This window comes from Hylobates moloch, unplaced genomic scaffold (genome assembly GCF_009828535.3).
Source record: "Hylobates moloch isolate HMO894 unplaced genomic scaffold, HMol_V3 SCAFFOLD_10, whole genome shotgun sequence".
In the NCBI taxonomy this organism is placed as follows: Eukaryota; Metazoa; Chordata; class Mammalia; order Primates; family Hylobatidae; genus Hylobates; species Hylobates moloch.
Window position 1 is genome coordinate 59,323,255 of NW_026652285.1, and position 22,996 is coordinate 59,346,250.

Below are 22,996 nucleotides of genomic sequence, written 5' to 3' on the forward strand. Positions count from 1 at the left end.
AGCTATTTTCGGGAGCCGCCAGGTCAAAAGGGGTATAAATTCGATAAGCCTCTTGGAGACGTTCTAAAAACGCTCCTGGTGACTCGTCAGGCCCCTGGACAACTTCAGTTGTCTTAGACAAGTTTATGGGCTTCCGAACGGCTCCTTTAATACCCACAAGGAGATACTGGTGAAAATCGTCCCAAGCTCTCCTTCCACCTGAGGAATTTGGGTCCCAATTAGGCCGGGTGGAGGGAAAGACCTCCCCCAGGAGGTCTCTAGCTTCCTCCTCAGGCACACACCAGCTGATGTAAGGAAGAGCTTTCTGGCCTGTCTTCCGATACGTTCCCTCTCCTCAGAGGTAAAGAGAGTTAAAAGGCGCTGTTGGCAGTCATCCCAGGTGGGTCGATGGGTCTGGAGCATGGACTCCAGCAGTGAGGTCAAAGCCTGAGGCTTTTCAGAGAAGGGAGGATTATGGGTTTTCCAATTATACAAGTCAGAAGTAGAAAAAGGGACACAAACCAGGAAGGGGGCTGAGCGCTCGTCACCTGGAAGGACTTGTGCCCCTCTCAGTGGTAGTAGAGGGGCTGCTTCCTCCCGCCGCAGTCGCAGCCGGGAGGCAATGGGCGGCGAGCCTACAGGGAACGTCGTTGAAGAGACATGGGAGGACACTAGAGGGGCAGGTTGGTTGTAAGGCGGCGGAACTGGGTGAGGGAGACTCTCCTCTTCTTCAGAGGGGGGCAGTACAGGGACAGCCGAACCGGCTGAGGGTTGAGGCGAAAACGTGGCCTGGCTCAGGAGGACTTTGGAGGTGGAATTGTGAATGGCGCATGAACGGAGCCATGGAGGAGGATTCTTGACCAAACTTAACCATTGATCTACATGGGGAAACTGATCAGGGTGGCCGGGAGCTTTGGTAACAACCCGCTACACGGCTTGAACAATTATAGGATTTAATAACCCTTCAGAGGGCCACCCAACTCCAAACTTGGGCCATTCTACTTCACGGAGTGTCTGGAGCTTCCCTTTCTTAAGGTGGACTCCATAATCTTCTGAGAAACCGAGAAAAATTTTCAGCATACACTGGAGGGGGCTCCAACACTTGCAAGGCTAGGAGGAGGTGTTTCCCTTTTTTTTTTTTAGAAGACAATTTAACAGAATTTGAGCAGAGATATTAGATCCAGCACAGACAGAGAAACTCACTCCCTGGGGGGGCTAGAGTATCGGAAAAACAGAATTAACATAATCAGAAAGAACAGAAAAACCACAACAGCTGATACCACTTGCCACACTGCTGTAGCTTTAAGATTGCGGGAGGGGAACTAGAGGCCAGCCCGAGGTCTCCCGGGCCGGTTCGATCTAGGCGTTCTCCCTCTTCTTCTTCCTCTAGACCTATATCCTAAATATTTTTGATGTCTCCATGATTCAAAGGCAAATAGTTCAACTTCAGCTTTTTCTTTTAAGGGTTCAAGGAGTGAGAGCAGAGCCAAGTCTTGGAGACACTGAACTTGCTGTTGCACTGGAAAACGAGATGTGCAGGGTTAGGGGGCAGGGATGAGGAGGAAAGGGACCACTCTGGTCGTTTCTAAGATGAGAGAGTATACGCAGGGGAAGAGAGTAGGAATTTAAACGAAGTAAAGCAGTACGGGCGTAGGTTTCCCTACACAAGGTCCTATTTAAGGGCACAGGGAAGGTTATGGAATGACAGAAGAGATGGGCAAATAGGTCTACAGGGTGGCTGTTTTGAACCCACCACCAGTTTAGTTCAGAAGAAGTCCAATCACTAGGACGTGGGGTATGACAGTCTAAATACCAGCAACCTTCATGGTGCCAGAAATCTCAATCAGACAAATGTTCTTTACATTTGTTCCCGTAACAACACCTGACTTGCTTCTGGCAAAAAAGACAGGACTGTGGTGGCCAGCCTAAATGACTGATGAGAAATTTAACGTCTTGTGACAAAAAATCAACACTAAGGACCTTGAAGAAGTTTTTACCCAGACGTCTTGGGCAATATCGACGTCCTGACATGCAAAACCTTAAACACTAAACAAGACAATGAACACTGAACAGAACAATAAAACAAACAGTTTGACCCTAGGGCATGTAAACAGTTGTGACAGTTTTCCTATTTGTTTTTTTTTTTTTTTTTAATTAGACAAGGGCAGGGGGTCCCGTGATGGGATCATTCAGATGCCCACCTGGCCGCTCCCCCGAGGGGAATGGGCTCCTCTTAGCATTGGCAGGCCGGTATAAACCCCTGGCTCGGATCGAGCTATGCCCAATGCTGCCTTAAGCCTTATGAGGTCGCCATGGAACTGCAGGTGAGGGCCCACTCGAACTCCGTAGCTTTCGCCGTGGAACTACAAACTGGAAGACAAACGCAAGCCTTTGTCCTCCCATATTCACACACCATTCACACAGAGTTTGTAACAGTTTTTTTCCTTTTTCTTTCCCGGAGATTCTCCAAGAAACCTGAACAAAAGAAGGATGGAAGATAGAAAAGAGAGAGAGAGAGAGAGAGAAAGAGGAGAGAGAGAGAGAGGAGAGAGAGAGAGACCGGTCTGCCAGAAACCAAGGCTCAGCTCCTCGGCATCCTGGGTCTTAAGCTAAGTCTAAAGGGGGGGGGTCGTCATCAGGACCCCTTCCCACCCAAACCAAGACACAAAGACGCCTACCAGAAAACCAAGGCTCAACCCACCCACTAGCGTCCTAGAGTAACGGGCTGAGTCAAAAGAGGGACGCCCTCATCTGGGCCGCTTCCCTCTTACCAGAACCAGAACGAAGTCAAATCTGACCTACCTGACCCTGGGGTCAGAAGCTGAGGACTCAGATGTTGAATTTTAGGGCACTCGCACGGTAGTCGATCCGCTCTGCTCTGGAAGACGGGTCACTCTTTGGGGACCTGAAAATTGTTTCCTCAGGTGGCGCCCCCGCTCCGAGCCGGCCGTCCTTCCGGGGGAGCCTGGAGCGAGACCGGCTGTCACCTGGTGGTGTTAAAAATCTCGCTGGGGCCTCCAAAATGTTGTGCCCAGGGGTGTTTAGAGAAAATGCCACACTTTGAGATGAATTAAGAGTTTATTAGCCGGCGACCGAGAGACGGCTAACGCTCAAAATTCTCTCGACCCCGAGGAAGGGACTTGATTAACTTTTATATCTTGGTTTAAGAACGGGGGGCGGGGGGGGGGGGCTTAGTTAAAACAATTTTACAGAAGTTAAGTAGTCAAAAAGTTAAAAGGATCAATGGTTACAGGAAAGTAAATAGTTCCAGGTGCAGGGGCTTTAAGACTATTACAAGGTGATAGACGTGGGGCTTTGGGTGTTATCAATCAGACGAATTCTTGGGGCCTGTGGGTATAGCTTGCCACGGTATCTTATCAGTTAATTGCATTCTTGGATGTGCTGGGAGTCAGCTCGCACAAGTTAAGTCCTTGAGGAAGGGGCTGCCAGTGAAAGAGCCAAGATGGAGTTTGTCTGGTTCTCTTAGCTAAGGGAGAAACAAGGCCAGGTGAATGAGGAAAAAACAAGGTTGGGCATTACAATTGTAGCCTCAATCTTCTGGGCTCAAGAAATTCTCCTGCCTCAGCCTCTCAAGTAGCTGGGACTACAGGTGCACACCACCACCCCCAACTAATTTTTGTAACTTTTTTTTCTTTTTTTTGAGATGGAGTCTTGCTCTGTTACCAGGCTGGAGTGCAGTGGCACAATCTCTGCTCACTGCAACCTCCACCTCCCGGGTTCAAGCGATCCTCATGTCTCAGCCCCCCGCCCCAAGTAGCTGGGACTACAGGCACACGCCATCATGCCCGGCTAATTTTCTTTTTGTATTTTAGTAGAGATGGGGTTTCACCATATTGGCCAGGCTGGTCTCGATCTCCTGACCTTGTGATCTACCTGCCTTGACCTCCCAAAGTGCTGGGATTACAGGCATGAGCCACCACGCCCAGCCATAACATTATTTTTTTAGAGGCAGGGTCTCACCACATTGCTCAGGCTGTTCTTGAACTCCTGGTCTCAAGTGATCCTCTTGCCTTTGCCTCCTCAATAGCTGGGATTACAGGAGTGAACCACTGTGCTTGGCTCTAAAACCTTTTTTTTTTTAAATATAATATGCATGGAGAAAAATTAATAGTTGTGTGTAGCTTGAATAACTTTTGCATACTGAACACATCTGTGCAAAAAGATTAAAAACCGGAACACTGTGTGCACCCCAGATACCCACCCCATGCTCATTTTAGACAGTATCTTCTGCTGAAGATAGTCACTGTGCTGAAGCCAGTATAATTTTTTTTTTTTTTTTAGCTGGAGTCTCACTCTATCGCCATGGCTGGAGTGCAATGTTATGATCTGGGCTCACTGCAACCTCTGCCTCCAGGGTTCAAGTGATTCTCCTGCCTCAGCATTCTGAGTAGCTGGGATTACAAGCACACTCCACCACACCCAGCTAATTTTTGTATTTTTAGTAGAGATGGGGTTTCACCATGTTGGTCAGGCTGGTCTCGAACTCCTGACCTCAAGTGATCCGCCTGCCTTGGCCTCCCAAAGTGCAGGGATTACAGGTGTGAGCCACAGCATAAACTTTAATACCAAAATCTGGTTTTAAAAAACAGTACAAAAAGTGGAGACTACAGAATAATTTCATTTATATGGAGACAACTTTTAAAAATAGCATATTAGGAAACAGAATCCGGAAATATATATTAATATCTACACAATCATACACACATATATTGTTAACAATTTGCTTGCCATTATTTCTTGCATTCCCTCTGGGTTCTTACTAAAATACATACTTTATTAGTAGTATTTTTTAAGCAAGGGATTATGGATAGTAAACATTTTTAGGCTCATGTATTTTTTAACATATTTATTTTACCCCTACTCCTCAGAGAGAGTTTGGCTGCTTATGGAATTACAGACAGCTGTTTTCCTGCAGCATTGTAAGTATATGGCACTATTGTCCTCTGACCTCTATTGTTAACGAGCGTTCTATTGTCAATTTGTCATTTCTTTGTATGTAATCCATCTCTCTTTTGTAGATTATATTTTCCTTTACTGCTTAGTGGTCCATAGTTTGGCTACAGTATTTCTGGGTATAGATTTATTTTCAATATCTTGCTAATCAGTCTGAGATTTTTCAGTTCAAGGTCTCATGTGTTTCTTGAGATTTTTCTGCATTTTATTTTCACATATCACTTACTTTCCATTCTCCTATTTTTTTTCTGCTAATTCTATTGTATACATTTCTGAACTTCTCATTCTACCCTCCAATACTTTTCTTTTTCTGTCTTACAGTGCTATGATCTATAAGCTTTTCAATGCTGTCTTCCAACTTGTTAGCCCTCTCTCTTCAGATATATCCAGGCTACCACTGGGATAATTATCAAGGGTTATTATTATAATTTTCAGTGACTATATCTTTCATTTCCAAGATTTCCAATTTGTTCTTTTTCAAATCTTTCTGTTCTTATTTCATGGATGCTGTTTCCTTCTTTGTCACTGGACAGTTAATAGATTATATTTAAGTTCTCATATTGATCTCTATACTCAGATGTTAATTTGTTTGTTGAATTTACCAAATACTTTTATGATGATGAACTTCCTTGTGTGCTTAAAATTCCTTAAAAAGCTGTGCTTGCTTGAGTGTTCTTCAGTTACACCTTTTCTTTTCATATGACCTATATGTGCTTTAGCCCTGGTCCAAATGGGTTGTGTGGTCCAAATGGGTTGCACCATCCAAACCACTTCTCATGTTAGCAGATTAAATCAGACCTTTTGCTCCGTATTAACAGCTTAATTTTACAATACACCTTCATGTGTGTTGTACACACTCACTTCAGATGTTCTATCAGGTACTTGGCTTCTTTACTTTTTGTGTATAAATTCAATGCTCTCAAAAGCAAAAATCTATGTCCAAAATATTTTAATACACTACATATTCCACTTAAGAGAATAACTTCCTTCATTTTGGTAATCAATTTGAGGATAAATGACCAAAGACTTGCGAACTATAGGGGGGAAAATAACATCAGGCATCTCCCGGCTCTCTACAAATCTCTTCTCAGTGTTGTATTTTACATCTCTGAATGAAATTGCAGTAGTGCGCCTCCACTTCACAAGCCCCTTAAAATATCTCCATTCCAGATCCCTTAGATCCATGAATTGTTTTCCTGAAAAGAATCATATTTTCAAAGAATCACATGGTGTTTTTATTCAGCCTTTCATTACTCAGAGATGCTTCATGGACAGGGTAAACCTTTGATGAACTCGAATCCCCTCTTTCTGGCAGAAAGCCATTTCTAAAGCTTTATTTTTAATTTTTATTTATTTTTTTCGAGACGGAGTTTTGCTCTTGTTGCCCAGGCTGGAGTGCAATGGCACGATCTTGGCTCACCACAACCTCCGCCTCCCGGGTTCAAACGATTCTCCTGCCTCAGCCTCCTGAGTAGCTGGGATGACAGGTGGCCGCCACCACACCTGGCTACTTTTTTTGTACTTTTAGTAGAGACGGGGTTTCACCATGTTGGCCAGGCTAGTCTCAAACTCCTGACCTCAGGTGATCCAACTGCCTCAGCCTCCCAAAATACTGGGATTACAGGATTGATTCACTGTGCTCGGCCTAAAGCTTTATAAATTTAAGGGAGACCCTGTGATGTCAATTTCATGTAAAGCCTGCTCCTAAACAGCAATTGAGTGGGTCTGGCTAACTGGGCTTGAGTGGACCCTGCAGGGCCCCAGCAGGTGGAGGCAGTATCTCATTCGGTGCTTGGATCCTAACAGAATGTGCAAATGGAGAGCTCTGCAGAGCACCAAAAGCAGCAGGGAGGAGAAAAGGATCCTAAAACAGGGAGGAAGATGGGTTAGAAGTGCACAGATTGTTAGTGTCATTTCTTCCAAGATGCTAATGTAAGCCCTAAGTATAAAAGGGCAGTGGCTGAGCTAGAATCTGGCCATTTTCCATACTCATTCAGAACCCACAAGCTTGAGGTGTCATTAGCAGTTACAATTCCTTCAAGTAGCTAATGAGCCAAGGAGAAAGAATCAAGCAAAGACAAAACACATGTTCCCCCGACCAGCAGCGATTCCCCTTTCCCTTCCCTTCCACCCTTTTCATGGCTAAATACATTGTAACGCTGAAAACAACAACAAATCAAGGCTGAAGGCAGGGGTTGGAGTGTAAAACCAGGAGCCAATGGGCCATGGGAACAAGTATAAGGAGAATTATGGTCACAGCAGACAAGCAAGATGGCTGGTCTATTTCTGGTGGGTGACCTTACTGTCCCACATGTGACATTTGAGCATGTCACCTGTAGTCCAAAGACTGAGCAGGCACCACCCCACCCCAGTCAGTCCTCCATCCCTATACTGGGAGGGCCTGGGCCTGCCTGGTGGGAAGTCTTTATATAGACTTTGTGCATGTCTGAAGTAGAAGACAGGTGCCAGAGACTCTTCATTGGGCTCATACCTCCCCAAGTAGAACAGATACTGCCATGGTGTTCAGCAGTCCGTTCATAAGGCCAGTTGCCAAGTTTCAGGGAGTTTGACAAGATCTTTGGAGGCCTGGCATAGCAAGAAGTGGTGGCAAAAAGGAAGGAAGGGGATCTTTAACAAGAGAAGGTCTTAGAGCTGATGATTTTGATGACTAAAGAGCCTCATGTCCCAAACTCGTGACCTCAGGTGATCCACCTGCCTCGGCCTCCCAAAGTGACCAGCCTGGCCAACATGGAGAAACCCCATCCTACTAAAAATACAAAAAATTAGCCGGGCTTGGTGGTGGGTGCCTGTCATCACAGCTACTCTGGAGGCTGAGGCAGGAGAATCGCTTGAACCCGGGAGGCCGAAGGTTGCAGTGAGCTGAGATCGTGCTACTGCACTCCAGCCTGGGTGACAGAGCAAGACTCTGTCAAATAAAATAAAATTTAAAAAAGCTTCATGTCATGATCTCTGACAGAAACTTTAGGTTAGCTTACTCCACACGCATTGCAATCCTCTTCTGCCTTCCTCTGCTATAGAGGGGGAAGCTAAGAACTCTTATTCAGCAGCCTTCCCTACAGGAAGGGGTGATGATTGGACACAATTCTGGCCAACAAGATGTAGAAAGAAATCACCTAAGGAGAGGTGTTCTGGAAGATCATTGCTTCCCTATTAAAAGAGAACGGAAGTATCAATGTGGCTCTTCATCCTATCCCACCTTTTCCTGCCTGGAATGTGGCCACAGCCTCCGAGGGTGAAAGAGATGTCTTCTGGCCATGAAAACAAAAGCTACACACACACAAAAAATGGCAGAGCCCGGGTCCTTGGAGACATTTGAAAGCATAGCTTCACAGAGAGTGGAATCATGGTCACCAGAGACAGAGTAGGGAGTGGGAGGGGAGGATGGGGAGAGATCAGTCAATGGGTTCAGAGTTATAATTAGAAGCCCTGCATAGTGATATGCACCTGTAGTCCCAGCTACTGGGGAGGCTGAAGGAGGAAGATTCCTCGAGCTCGGGAGTTTGAGGCCAACCTGGGCAACATAGCAAGATACCATCTCAAAATGTAAAATGGGCCAGGAGCGGTGGCTCACACCTGTAATCCCAGCACTTTGGGAGGCCAAGGCAGGCAGATCGCTTGAGCTCAGAAGTTCAAGACCAGCCTGAGCAATATGACGAAACCCCATCTCTACAAAAAATACAAAAAGTAGCCAGTTGTGGTGGCATGCACCTGAGGTCCCAGCTACTTGAGAGGCTGAGATAGGAGGATTGCCTGAGCCCAGAAGGTTGAGGCTGCAGTGAGCTGAGATTGTGCCACTGCACTCCAACCTGGATGACAGAGTGTCTCAAAAAAAAAAAAAAATTAAAATTCAAGTAAATAAATAATTGAGAACAAAGTTACAGTTAGATAAGAGGAATAAATTCTGGTGTTCTATTGCACAGTAAGGTGAGGATAGTTAACAATAAGATATGGTATCTTACAAAATAGCTAGAAGGAAGGCTTTTAAAAGTCATCACCACAAAGAAATGGTAAGTGCATGAGGTCAGGATAAATACACAGATTCGATCACTATATAACATATGTATCTATTGAAACATATATTGTACTCCATATATATGTACAATGACAATGTGTTCATTAAATAAATAGAGAGATAAAAAGCACTGGGAGGCTGAGGCAGGCGGATCACGAGGTCAGGGGATTGGGACTATCCTGGCTAACACGGTAAAACCCTGTCTCTACTAAAAATAAAAATAAAAATAAATTAGCTGGGCTTGGTCGTGGGCACCTGTAGTCCCAGCTACACAGGAGAGGCTGAGGCAGGAGAATTGCTTGAACCTGGGAGGCAGAGGTAGCAGTGAGCCAAGATCGTGCCACTGCACTACAGCCTGGGCAACAGAGCGAGACTCCGTCTCAAAAAAAAAGCTTTGTTCTGGCTCTTGTCTTGTACCCCTAGACTTCTAATTATGTAAGAGAAATAACCACTATTTAGTTTTCTGTTATTTTTGGTTCCTAAGCTATATGATTCCATGGGATTTAGCCTGAACAAGAGGAGCTCATACGATAGAAGAGCAAAACGGCAACGCCCACTCTCTTTTCCTCCCCGGGTGCTTGATGCTAGTAGGAATATGTCCTTTAGTATACTTTGGAATACCAGGATCCTAAAGTTCTTCTGGACTAAGTAGGAGAGTAGAAGATGAATTGTTGAAATACTAATTACCCCTAAGGGATTACTGGATACCCTTCACTTAGATTCCTGCCTGACTCCATGCATCTTTCTTTCTCTCTCTCTCTCTTTCTTACTTTCTTTTTTGAGACGGAGTCTCGCTCTGCCGCCCAGGCTGAAGTGCAGTGGCGCAATCTTGGCTCACCGCAACCTCTGCCTCCCGGATTCAAGCGATTCTCCTGCCTCAGCCTCCCAAGTAGCTGGGATTACAGGTGCCCACCACAACGCCCAGCTAATTTTTCGTATTTTTAGTAGAGACGGGGTTTCACCATGTTGTCCAGACAGGGTTCACCATGTTGTCCAGGCTGGTCTTGAACTCCTGACCTCAGGTGATCTACCCGCTTTGGCCTCCCAAAGTGCTGGGATTATAGGCGTGAGCCACCATGCCCAGCTAGCATATTTCTTGAATAGACATGACATGTACCAGAAATTTACCTCTGGGATTTCAGGAAATGAAGATACGGAGGCAGAGAAGAGACTCCAACACAGTTTGTGAGACCACATCAGAGACCTCCAGAAGTTAGGTAAGCAGCAGGTAATTCATGCATTAGGAAGAAAGAAAAACTTGGCCCCTATGGATGGCAAAGTCATAAATGTTCAAGACCTCATCAAACATCCAAAACCCTTCTTCAATAGGTTTTTGACTAGTTCTTCTTACTGAGTCTCAATACTTTTCATGATTTTTCCTCTCTGGTCCCAGACTTTACTTGTGTACTTTGTGAATTATCTAGGCCAGTCCTATCATTGCTTTAATTGCACTGCTACCTAGGCTCCAGAGCCCACAAATTAGGACTCTATGAAAGGATTTTGAAGCCTGCATTTGGCTCTGTTAAGATGTCAATGTAGGGAGTTACAGCAAAAACTCTTCCAACTCTTTGGACCAAATATACTCACAGTAATCAATCTATTCCTTTAAATTTGCTCCTTCTGCCTCTCCCATTACTTTTTTTTCTTCTTTGAGACAGAGTTTTGCTCTGTTCCCCAGGCTGGAGTGCAGTGGCACAATCTTGACTCACTGCAGCCTCTGCCTCCTGGGTTCAAGCTATCCTCTCACCTCAGCCTCCCGAGTAGCTGGGACTACCGGTGCATGCTACCATGCCTGGCTAATTTTTAAAATTTTTTTGTAGAGTTGGGGTTTTGCCATATTGCCCCATCCCACTACTTTTAATATAAAAATGGTGGTGTCAAAATATTTGCTGTGAAAATGGTCTTATCTTGAATCAAGAAACTGCTTCAGAGGGTTATCACAAATTGATGTAATCTATTAACAAAATGACAAAATATTACCTCTCTCAAATTATATAAGATGGAGACTTAAAGTGTAAGACACTCCCTTCGCATTAAAATTCAGCATCATAAGTTTCATGGTTTTTTTTTTTTTTTTTGAGACAGAGTTTTGTCCTCGTTGCCCAGGCTGGAGCACAGTGGTGCGATCTCGGCTCACTGCAATCTCCACCTCCTGGGTTCAAGCAATTCTCCTGCCTCAGCCTCCCAAGTAGCTGGGATTATAGGCACCCGCCACCATGCCCAGCTAATTTTTTGTATTTTTAGTAGAGACTGGGTTTCATCATGTTGGCCAAGCTAGTCCTGAACTCCTCACCTCAGGTGATCCGTCCGCCTCGGCCTCCCAAAGTGCTGGGATTACAGGCGTGAGCCACCATGCCTGGCCCAACAATATATCTTTTTAAGAGTGAATCTGAGACTTGATCCTGGAATTCTGGATTCTCTGTTCTGCATTTTGATTTATTTTTGTTTTTACTTATTCATTTTTTAGAGACAGGGTCTTGCTCTGTTGCCGAGGCTGAAATGCAGTGGTGTGATCATAGTTCACTGCCACCTCGAACACATGTGCTCAAGTGATCCTCCCACCTAAACCTCTCAGGTAGCTGAGATTACAGGCACATGCCACCAAGCTCAGCTAATTTTTATTTATTTATTTATTTATTTATTTTTAGAGATGGGGTCTTTCTATGTTTTCCAGGCTTGTTCTGCATTTTATTGACACTGCATAAAGCAAACATATTAATAGCAGCCATGAACCTCAGAACTACAAAATGGCTGTAGGTCAGTATTGGACTATTTCTGCTCTAGTAAATTTGCAATGAGATTTCCATTCCTTTTCTCCCACATGGCCTCATCTGTTTAAATTACCTGGGTCAACTAAGAAGTATCTACGAAGTTTATCTTCAGAAATGAACTTTTCCGGGGTGGCACTGGAAATGCCTAGTCTGCATAAGATTTTGGCGCTTGGAACCTTCTTCTGTATGGTAACTTGGGCCAAGGCATTCGAGTGATCAATGAGAATTTCATAAGGAAAAGTGTGCTTGGGAGGGGAGATCCCATGCTGTGACAGCCTCTGCTGGGACCTGGAGAGCCTCTCCATGGGAGAGAGTGAGCTTGCCAGTAAGCTGCGGTGGAGGAGCTCAGTCATGGATGCTGGCTTCTCTTTTTTAACCACTGTGCACCTGATAACAGGTTGGAGATCTCTTCTCACATCAGTGCCCCTGGTGAATGACATGACATTCAGGTTTTTAGCAAGTACTTCCTGTGCTTCGTTAAGTGAAATACTGTGCGTTTTTAGAAGATTTGATTTCCTGCTCTCCTTATTAAAATTCTCAATACATGCATATAATTCTGGAAGCTGTGGACAAAAAAAAAAGTGGTAAGTCATGAGACTGACAAAAATGTAATATTCTGGCAGACCCACAAACCCTAGGAAAAATAACAAATAACCATAGGACAATAAATAACCATAAAGACAAAAGCATTTTTGTCTTTGGAAGATATCTTTGCCTAACTAAACCAAGTCAATTGTGGCAATGTGGAATAGAGAACAGAGAGGTCAAATCTCTGATTCACTCCCCTAAAGATGTATTATTTAGACACATCTTATAAATGCTTGTTATAAAATTAGGCAGTTGGAATTGAACTAAGAAGTCTTGAAGATCTTTCCAACTCTGAAATTCTATGAGTGACCACGGAGAGAAATAGCGGTGGGAGACTGTGGCCTTTGCTTGTTTTGAACAATGCTATATGTCTTTGAAGGAAGAAAGGGAGCCAGATCACTTAGATATCAAAGCTTCATCCTGGTGTCCAAAGAGCCCATAATGTTCAGGAATCCAGTGCTGAGGAGGCTATAATAGTCATTGCTCACTGGGATATTTGACCAGAGCAAATAGTGACATACATTGAGTATCTGGGAATAGTTATTGGCAGAAAAAAAACAGTAAGAGATCCCTGAGAGGACCTGTCCCCATCTAAAATCCTATACTTCCTACAAATCCTATCATTTCTAAGAGGTTTCTTAGGCCATTACATTGGAAGGCCAAAGAGGCCATAGTCTCAGGTTAGAGCCAAAATTTAGGTCGTTTAGCCCAGTGCAGAGTTTTCTTTCAATCCTAGTCAATTTTATTGCAAGGGCAACAAATAGAAAGTGAGCTAACGCGTGGGAAAGTAGAAGGGATTTTGGACGTCTTCCAGAATGTCAAGAGTCTGTGGCTACAGAGGCTACACATGTGGTCCAGACCCTGGAACCAGTATGAGCTCTGCTACAAGGTGGTGCAGGAATATATGGACGCATTCTCAGTTATGCCAACTTCAAGTAAGGGGCGACAAGGGCCCATGGACCAGGAGGATTGCTTTTAATATTTTATAATAGTCTGTTTTGTCAGTTTATCCCAAATTGTGTATCTGTCTTATAACAGTTTTAGAAATTGGTACATAGGTGGAGATTTTATATGTAAATGTGTTAGCACTGATAGTCTTTTTTTCCAGTGTTTTTTTGGGGAGTTAAATAGTGTGATGTTTGGACTGATATAATGAAATCTTCAGCCTGGAAATTGAGGTGGATTGTTCTCTGGTTAATACATCTTTTCCTAAAGAAAAAAGAAAGAAAGAAAGTGTGCTAACATTGGTGAATGGCTCTTTATAACGAATTATATAACCAAACTATCACGAAAACAGCTCAGCACTTCTGGCCATCTGCCCTGGGAAGAGCTACACTTCTCTGTGACTAAGAATGTTAAGCCATTAAAGTGACATTTTGGAGTTTCCCATGGCTCCCAAGTGTGTCACTGTGCGTTCAATAGTTTGAATGTTTATGATTCTTGAATGTAAAGCTCCCCGTGTACACCTCATTGTACAATGTTAAGTACATACTGAACATTGAGGAAGGGCGGCTTCTTTATTGTCCTCAGCTGGACTGGTGTTTCCAATGAGGAACATCGTGCTGGGATTTTATTCTCTAATTCCTAAAAAAAAGCAATATGAGAAAAGACAAAAATCAAAGATTAAAAATCAGATAGAATACAAAGGGGGAGGTGAGGCTTCTTAAATCTTAAGAAATTTGTGAGTGGGACATTTTGAAAATTTTATACCTGTATTAGTTCATTCTTGAATTGCTCTAAAGAACTATCTGAAACTGGGTAATTTATAAGAAAATAGGTTTAATTGGCTCATGGTTCTGCAGGCAGTCCAGGAAGCATGGTTGGGGGGGCCTCGGGAAACTTACAATTATTGGGGGAAGGCAAAGGAGAAGCAGGGCACGTCTTACACGGCCAGGACAGGAGAAAGAAAGAACAAAGGGGGAGGTGCTACACACTTTTAAACAACCGGGTCTCATGAGAACTCACAATCATGAGAACAGCAAGGGGGAAATCCTCCCCCGTGATCCAGTCACCTCCCACCAGGCCCCACCTCCAACACTGGGATAACAATTCGATGTGAGATTTGGGTGGGGACACAAATCCAAAGCATTTAAATACAATTTAAATTTTTCATTTGCTTTTTCGTAGTTTAGGTCTGCCAAATTTGTCACGTTTCAAGTGAGCATTTCGCTGAAATACCCAAATTCTTCTACAACATGTGTATTTAGTTTCAATACTAGTGTAACAAATCCTATATGGATGGTTTTATTTTTTTATTTTATGTATTTATTTTTTTGAGATGGAGTTTCACTCTTGTTGCCCATGCTGGAGTGCAATGGCACGATCTTGGCTCACTGCAACCTCCGCATTCCTGGGTTCAAGCAATTCTCCTGCCTTAGCCTCCCAAGTAGCTGGGATTAGAGGCATGTGGTACCACGCCTGGCTGATTTTGTATTTTTAGTAGAGACAAGGTTTCACCATGTTGGTCAGGCTGGTCTTGAACTCCTGACCTCAGGTGATCCACCCGCCTCAGCCTCCCAAAATGCTGGGATTACAGGCGTGGGCCACCATGCCCAGCTGGATGGTTTTATTTTCTTGTCTTACATATTCTGATCAACTTTCAGTTCATCTAAAGAAAAACTCACCCACCTCCTTACACTCAAAAAATGTTTTTTATTCAGGAGGAAAAGGCTCATATGTAATGATAATAATAAAAACAATAAACATTTTGAAAATAATTTGCTTTGTGTCAGATACACTATAAGGCATTTTGCAGATGGAATTGTGTTTAATTTTTCTGCAAGAGGTTAAAAATGGCCACGGAATCTCCACAATTCATCTCATTGATAAGTGGCAGTTAAGTTCTCTCCCACATTTGACTGGCCTGGCCTATGCTTAGCTTTGACCAATAGCTTGTGGCATTGTGTCAGTGGCATAGTGTGAGTGCCAGAACCCAGACCTTGAGAGGTTTTGTGGCTTTCCTACACATTCTTGGGAGCCTGAGCCACCATGTAAAGAGAGATCTGGCTGCCTATGTGGAGAGACCATGCAGACTCAGCAGCCAGCACTGACCACTAGACATGTAGATAAAGCCATCTTGGTTCACCCAGCCCCATATGAGCCTCCAGATGACTACAGCAGCATAAGCAACCTCAGCCAATCCCAGATGGAGAAGAAGTACCTCCCAGCTGAGCAAGGCAAGTCTAAAATTTTGACAAAGAGTAAATTATTGTTGTTTCAAACCACTAAGCTTTGCATGAATTGTTATATAGCAATAAATACAGATAAACCCCATAAAACTTCACATTCTTGGCTTAATTTATTCCAGTGAAACCCTTATTGGTAGGTAAGAGAAGATATGGAGAGAAAATGTATTTCTAGGTACAGGGTACCTCTGTATCATGACTGGCAGCTATGGTCACTGGGATGAGTGTCTGAGATGAACCAAAAACACTCACTTGGTATTTGGGATGAAGTGAAAATAATTATGTTTCTCCTCCTTCCTGAGCAAAGTAGAAAAACCCAGAACGGATACACACACACACCCCAACACACACACACATACACACACACGGTTATATATATATACATGTATGTATATGCATATATACATATGTATAAAATCTCAAATACATTTTTGTCACTATTTGTCACTACTGAGATCACTATATTGATATACAGGACTAGAAAAGCAATACAGTGCAGCATGCCTGCCACAGACCTGTTTATCTCTAGGCAATAAAATAAGACTTGATTGTGCTTTCCTCCTGCAAAGGAAGGAAATTGTTTCTGCAAAGGAAAATATTTCTGTAATGTGCTTTACCTAAAACCTGTCAATGTCTTCCAGTCAACCATTGCTACTGTCTTTCAGACAGCTTCAGAGTTGCCCACCACAGGAAGGCTGCCTTCTCCCATCACCAAGGGTTAATACATATTCTCCTCCCTTCCCTCAGAGGAGGGAAAGGTGTAACCTCTCGCCTCTCTCCCCTCTTCTCTCTCTCTCCCTGCCACCTCCCAATTTTAATCAGCAGTGCCAATATCCAGCTTCAATGGCCAATCTTGCAACTCTCTATACATGAAGTCAAAGCAGTAGCTAAGAAATATGTCCTCACGTTATTACAATAGTATTGATGATGACAAGGAACGGAGCACAAATAAGTTTAGATTCTTGCTAATCCTCTTTGCTAAACTACCGTTGGGTGCATTTCCCTCTCACTGAAGTGTCAGGATTCCGAATGCTGAAACAGATCACTAGCCAGAAATGCTTTTATACACTTAAAGGTTGACTTGACTAGCAAACTTTTAACCTCAGTCTTTGCTTGATCCAAGTCAATGCCTCAATCTAGATCAGCCCTTTGACCCAATCTCTCATGGAGAGTGTTCCTGGTGAAGTCATGGAAATATGGCCAATGGCCTGTTTAGAGATTTGTGTGAGTAAAGTGAAGCTTTTGCAGGGAACTGTGGCACTTCTCTTCATCGTTACTCCCACGAATTCCTACAGTAAATTTTCCTTGTGCTATGAAGAGCAAGGGCATCTCACAGAAACTCCCAGGGATGGTATCCTCTTCTCCATTTGCACTCACCCCCAACTTTTCACCCTTCCCTCCAAATCAGAAGGAAAAGAGTTCTCTCTGCTCATCTAATGTTAATTTTTTCTCTCTCCCACCCAGGGTGATCTATTTTATCCTTCTCATAATTCTTTTTTTTTTTTTTTTTTGAGATGGAGTCTCACTCTGTCACCCAGGCTGGAGTACAGTGGCACAGTCTCAGCTCACTGCAACCTCCAGTTCCCGGGCTCAAGCCATTCTCCTGCCTCAGCCTCCCAATAGCTGGGACTACAGGCAAGTGCCACCACACCAGGCTAATTTTTTAATTTTTAGTAGAGACAGGGTTTTGCCATGTTGCCCAGGCTGGTCTCAAACTCCTGACCTCAAGTGATCCGCCCACCTCAGCCTCCCAAAGTGCTGGGATTACAGGCGTGCGCCATCGTGCCCGGCCCCTCCTCATAACTCTTGTGGAATATTTCCCCTCAGTTATCCTCCCTTCCCTTCCAACAAGAACTCTTTTCTTCCTTCTTGCTTCCTATCATTCTCTTATCTTCAATCTCATGTTCCCCAATGGCTCCTTCCTTTCTTTGCAAATATGTAAAATTTTTTCCACTTGGGCTAATAATGCAACTTCTCTTGACTGTGATCCTACCACTCACCCTGGACCCTTGTCTCTTCTTTACCTCTGAACTTGCTATATTTATATTTTTGTCATATAATCTTCGGTCTAACGACATTTAGCTTCCACCTGGCTGATGAACTAAAATTGAATTCTTAAAAACAATAGTGACTTCTTAATTATCAATTCTAGTGTAGTTTTACAGTCCTCATTTTTCTTTTTTCTTTTTTGAGACGGAGTCTGGTTCTGTCACCCAGGCTGGAGTGCAGTGGCGCAGTCTCGGCTCACTGCAACCTCCATTCCTGGGTTCAAGCAATTCTCCTGCCTCAGCCTCCTGAGTAGCTGGGATTACAGGGATGTGCCACCACGTCTGGATAATTTTTGTATTTTTGGTAGAGATGGGATTTTGCCATGTTGGCCAGGCTGGTATCAAACTCCTGACCTCCAGGTGACCCACCTGCCCTGGCATCCTAAAGTGTTGGGATTACAGGTGTGAGCCACTGTGCCCATCCAATTTATAAATTTCTTGACCAGACTTACAGAGACTATCTACAATCTGCTTCTGACACTTTTCTATCATTTAAAAATATCATATTTCAGCCAGGCACGGTGGCTCACGCCTGTAATCCTAGCACTTTGTGGGGCTGAGGCGGGTGGATCACAGGGTCAAGAGATCGAGACCATCCTGGCCAACATGGTGAAACCCCGTCTCTACTAAAAATACAAAAATTAGCTGGGCATGGTGGTACATCCCTGCAGTCCCAGCTACTCGAGAGGCTGAGGCAGGAGAATCACTTGAACCCGGGAGGCAGAAGTTGCAGTGAGCTGAGATCAAGCCACTGTACTCCAGCCTGGTGACAGAGCAAGACTCTGTTGCAGAAAAAATAATAATTATCATCATATTTCAATGCTACCACAATGCCATAAATGTTCTCCATACTTTAGCCATCTGGGCTCATTTTTTTCTGAAACAATCTTCTGCACTTCTTTCTGTGCATTCTTTGAGTCTATGCTCACTCTGATTCCCCATTTAGTCAAACAGAATGTCCTTCCTTCTCTTTTATGACAATCTAAATAAAAACATAGTAGAACTGAAGCTGAAATGGAGAGAACCACAATGTTGAATAGCTATTGTGTCATATAAAATGAAAACATAAATAACAGGAAATGAAATAAAGGCTAAAAATTATTTAGAGAGAACCCAATTATGTTGAATCGATTTTCTGACAAAGTTGCCAAAATAATTCAATGGAGGAAAATAGTCTTTTCAATAAACGGTTCTGGGACAATTAAATATCCACACATAGAAGAATGACGTTAGACCCTTACCTCAATCCTTATACAAAATGAACCTAAAATGGGTTATCGAACTAAGTATGAGAGCTGAAACTATAAAACTCCTAGAATAAAACATACGGGTAAATTTTTGTGACCCTGGGTTAGACAATGTTTTCTTGGGTGTAACACGAAAGCATAAGCTACAGAAGAAGAGAATAAATAAGTTGGACTTCATCACAATTAAAAACTTTTGTGCTTTAGTGAAAATAGTGAAAAGACCAATCACAGAATGAGAGAAAATATTTATAAATCATACATCTGACAAGGAACTTGTATACAGATGTACAAAGAACACTTAGAAATCAACAATTAAAAGACAACCCAGCTGAAATATGGGCAACAGGACTTCTAGTGTGGCTTCTCCTCTGGCATGCAAGGAGCTTGGAAGTACCAGCAACTCCTCTTAGATCTGGTAGAGAAGTAAGGTCACAGGGCAAATTGCTGTTCTAAAATTGGAGAAACAGACAGGCAAATACAGGGAATTGCAGCTTACTGAAGTAGGAGGTTCCCTGAGAACAAGGCAGAAACCTCCAGAAAAGCCAGTACAGGAATCATGTTCGGCTTTCAACAAAAAATTATAAGGCAAAAAGCAGAGTTTGAAGAGACAGAGCAAGCATCAGAACTAGATTCAGATATGGCAGGGGTGCTGGAATTACCAGACTGTGAATGTAAAACCATGATTAATGTGCTAAGGCCTCTCATGGGAAACGTAGACAGCATGCAAGAACAGACAGGTAATATAAGCAGAAGATGGAAATTCTAAGAATCAAAAAGAAATGCTAAAGATCAGAAACATTGTCACAGAAATGCAGAATGCCATTGATGGGCTCATTAGTAGACTGGCTATGACTGAGGACAGAATGTCTGAGCTTGAGGATATCTCAACAGAACCTTCCAAACCTGGAAAGTCAAGAGAAAAAAGGCTGGGTGCGGTGGCTCATGCCTGTAATCCCAGCACTTTGGGAGGCCAAGGCGGGTGGATCACGAGGTCAGAGTTCAAGACCAGCCTGACCAACATGGTGAAACCCCGTCTCTACTAAAAATACAAAAATTAGCTGGGTGTGGTGGCATGTGCTACTCAGGAGGCTGAGGCAGGAGAATCGCTTGAACCCAGGAGGCGGAGGTTGCACTAAGCCAAGATCGCGCCACTGCACTCCAGCCTGGGCAACAGAGCAAGACTCCATTAAAAAAAAAAAAGAGAGAGAGAGAGAGAAACACTGGAAAAAAAGTGGTAACAGAATATCCAAGAATTGTGGGACAATTACAAAAGGTATAACATACGCATAATGAGAATACCAGAAGAAAGAAACAGAAGCAACATTTGAAGCAATAATGACTTAAAATTTCCCCAAATTAATGTTGTACACCAAACCACAGATCCAAGAAGCTCAGAGAACATCAAATAGGTTAAATGCATAAAACCCCCCAAAACAAAAAACTTCACATAGGTATATCATATTAATACTGCAGAAAACCTAAGATAAAGAAAAGAAATCTTGAAAGAAGCCATAGGAAGATTAGAAGTAATTATTTGCTGTAAATAGCAAAGATAAGAATTACCTCTTCCTTCTTCTCAAAAAGCATGCAAAGAAGCAGAGAATGGAATGAAATGGTTAAAGTGTTGAGAGAAAAAAACCCACCAACCTAGAATTCTGAATTCTGTGAAATTATCCTTCAAAAGTAAGAGAGAGAGAGGGCCAGGCTTGGTTTCTCATGCCTGTAATCCCAGCACTTTGGGAGGCTGAGGAGGGCAGATCACGAGGTCAGGAGTTCGAGACCAGCCTGGTTAACATGGTGAAACCCTGTCTCTACTAAAAATACAAAAAGTTAGCTGCCATAGTGGTGTGCGCCTGTAATCCCAGCTACTCAGGTGGCTGAGGCAGGAGAATCACTTGAACCCGGGAGGCGGAGGTTGCAGTGAGCCGAGATTGCACCATTGCACTCCAGCCTGGGTGACAGGGCGAGACTCCATCTCAAAAAAAAAAAAAAAAAAAGTAAAAGAGAGGTACTTTCTCAGGCAAACAAACATTGAGGGAATGTGTTGCCAGAAGACTTGCCTTGCAAGAAATGTTAAAGAATTTCTTCAGAGAGAAGGAAAAATATGTAGGTAAGAAACTCAGATCTACATAAGGAAGTGAAAAGTATTAGAGAAGGAATAAATGAAGATTAAAATAAAAATGTTTATTTTTCTTATTCTTAATTGATGAAACAGATAACAGTTTGTTCAAAATAATAACAGCAGGCTGGACTAGGTGGCTCATGCCTGTAATCCCAGCACTTTGGGAGGCTGAGGCAGGAGGATTGCTTGAACCTAGGAGTTTGAGGCCAGCCTGGGCAACATTGGGAGACCCCGTCTCTAAGTAAAAAACAAAAACAAAACAAAATATAATAGCAAGAATGTATTCAAACAATTATAGCTTATTATAAAATGAAACAAATGACAACAATGACACAAAGAACAAGAGGAAATAATTAGGAGCATTTTGTTATTATAAGGTATTCACACTGCCTGCAAGGTGTATAGTGTAATTTGACAGTGGTCTTGGGTTAGTCGTAAACTATACATACTGCAAACTCTAGGGCAACCACTAAAAAGTAAAAAAACTATATAATTGATATGCTAAGAAAGGAGAAAAATTGAATCATATAAAATGGTCAATTAAAACTACAAAAGGCAGAAAGTGTGGAAGACAAAAACAGAAACAAGGAAAAAGGGCAAAAAATAAAAAAACAGTAAAACATTTGGTGAATATTAATACAAACCCATCATGATCACTTTTAATGTCAATGGTCTAAATACACTAATTAGAAACAGAGAGTGTCAGAGTGGACCAAAAAGAAGACCCAATTAATTATATGTTGTCTACAAGAAACACACTGTTATATACTTTTTTAAATGAGATGGGGTCTATGTTGCCCAGGCTGGTTTCAAACTCCTAGGCTTAAGCAATTCTCCTGTCTCAGCCTCCCAAGTAGGTGGGACTACATGTGTGTGCCACTGTACCTGGCCAGAAACACACTTTAAGTATAAGAACTCCTATCGATCAAAAGTAAAGAGATAGAGAAAGAGATATTATCCTCATTAATCAAAAGAACACAGGAGTAGCTATATTGATTTCAGACAGAGCAGACTTCAGAACAATAAAATTTATCAGGGATGAGGAGGGGCTTTACATAATGATAAAGGGGTCAATACATAACAATTTGTAACATGTATGCACCTAATAACAAAGTGTCAAAACATGTGAGGCAAGCCAGGCATGGTGGCTCATGCCTGTAATCCCAGCACTTTGGGAGGCCGAGGTGAGCAGATCACGAGGTCAGGAGTTTGAGACCAGCCTGGCCTCACCTGAGGTGAGGAGTTCGAGACCAGCCTGGCCTCACCTGAGGTGAGGAGTTCGAGACCAGCCTGGCCAACATGGCAAAACCCCATCTCTACTAAAAACACATAAAAAAATTAGCCAGGTATGGTGGCAGGCACCTGTAGTTAGTCCTGGCTAATCGGGAGGCTGAGGCAGGAGAATAGGTTGAACCCTGGAGGCAGAGGTTGCAGTGAGTGGAGATCACACCGCTGCACTCCAACCTGGGTGACAGAGAGAGACTCCATCTCAAAAAACCAAAAACCGAAAAACAAAACAAAACAAAAAACCCAAAACAAACCATGTGAGGCAAAAACTGATAGAAGTACAAGAAGAAATAGATCCACTATTATAGTTGGAGACTTTAATACCCCTCTATAGAAAATGGACAGATCCAGCAGGCAGAATATCAGTAAAGACATAGTTGAACTCAATGGCCCCATCAATCAACTGGATATAATTGACATCTATAGGCTACTACTTCATCCAGCAATGGCAGATTACACATTCTTCTCAAGATCAAGTTCACGTGGGACATTCACCAAGATAAACCCAGACTCCAGGCCATAAAACACACAAGAATTAATTTAAAGGAATAGAAAATCATACAACGTCTGTTCTCATACTACAGTGGAATTAAGTTAGGTATCAATAACAGAAAGCTGGAAATTTTCAAAATACCTGGAATATGATCTTGTTTTTGTTTAAAACATATCTATAGTGATATATTCATTTTATTTTATCATATTCATTTTAAAATAGGGAAGGACATACCCCAAGATTCCAAGATTGGGACTGCCCAAACAGTA

General features: G+C 42.9%; 1 protein-coding gene across 3 annotated transcripts in view; it reads right to left on the reverse strand.

Moving 5' to 3' along the window:
* The window catches only part of CUNH9orf153 (chromosome unknown C9orf153 homolog), a 60,535-nt gene that overhangs the window by 15,503 nt on the left and 22,036 nt on the right, over positions 1 to 22,996 (reverse strand). The window contains exons 2-5 of one of the 3 annotated variants that reach the window (XR_009215312.1): positions 13,838 to 13,929; positions 11,831 to 12,320; positions 10,115 to 10,251; positions 3,410 to 3,466 (exon numbers count right to left, since the gene is read on the reverse strand). Coding sequence is in view for 1 of the 3 variants with exons in the window: in XM_058445654.1 (XP_058301637.1) it covers positions 5,911 to 6,149; positions 11,831 to 12,320; positions 13,838 to 13,903 (795 nt within the window). In the remaining 2 variants the exon portion in view is untranslated. Of the gene's footprint in view, positions 1 to 3,409; positions 3,467 to 4,859; positions 6,150 to 10,114; positions 10,252 to 11,830; positions 12,321 to 13,837; positions 13,930 to 22,996 lie in introns of those variants that run through there. The other 2 variants (XR_009215311.1, XM_058445654.1) reach the window with 2 other exon arrangements.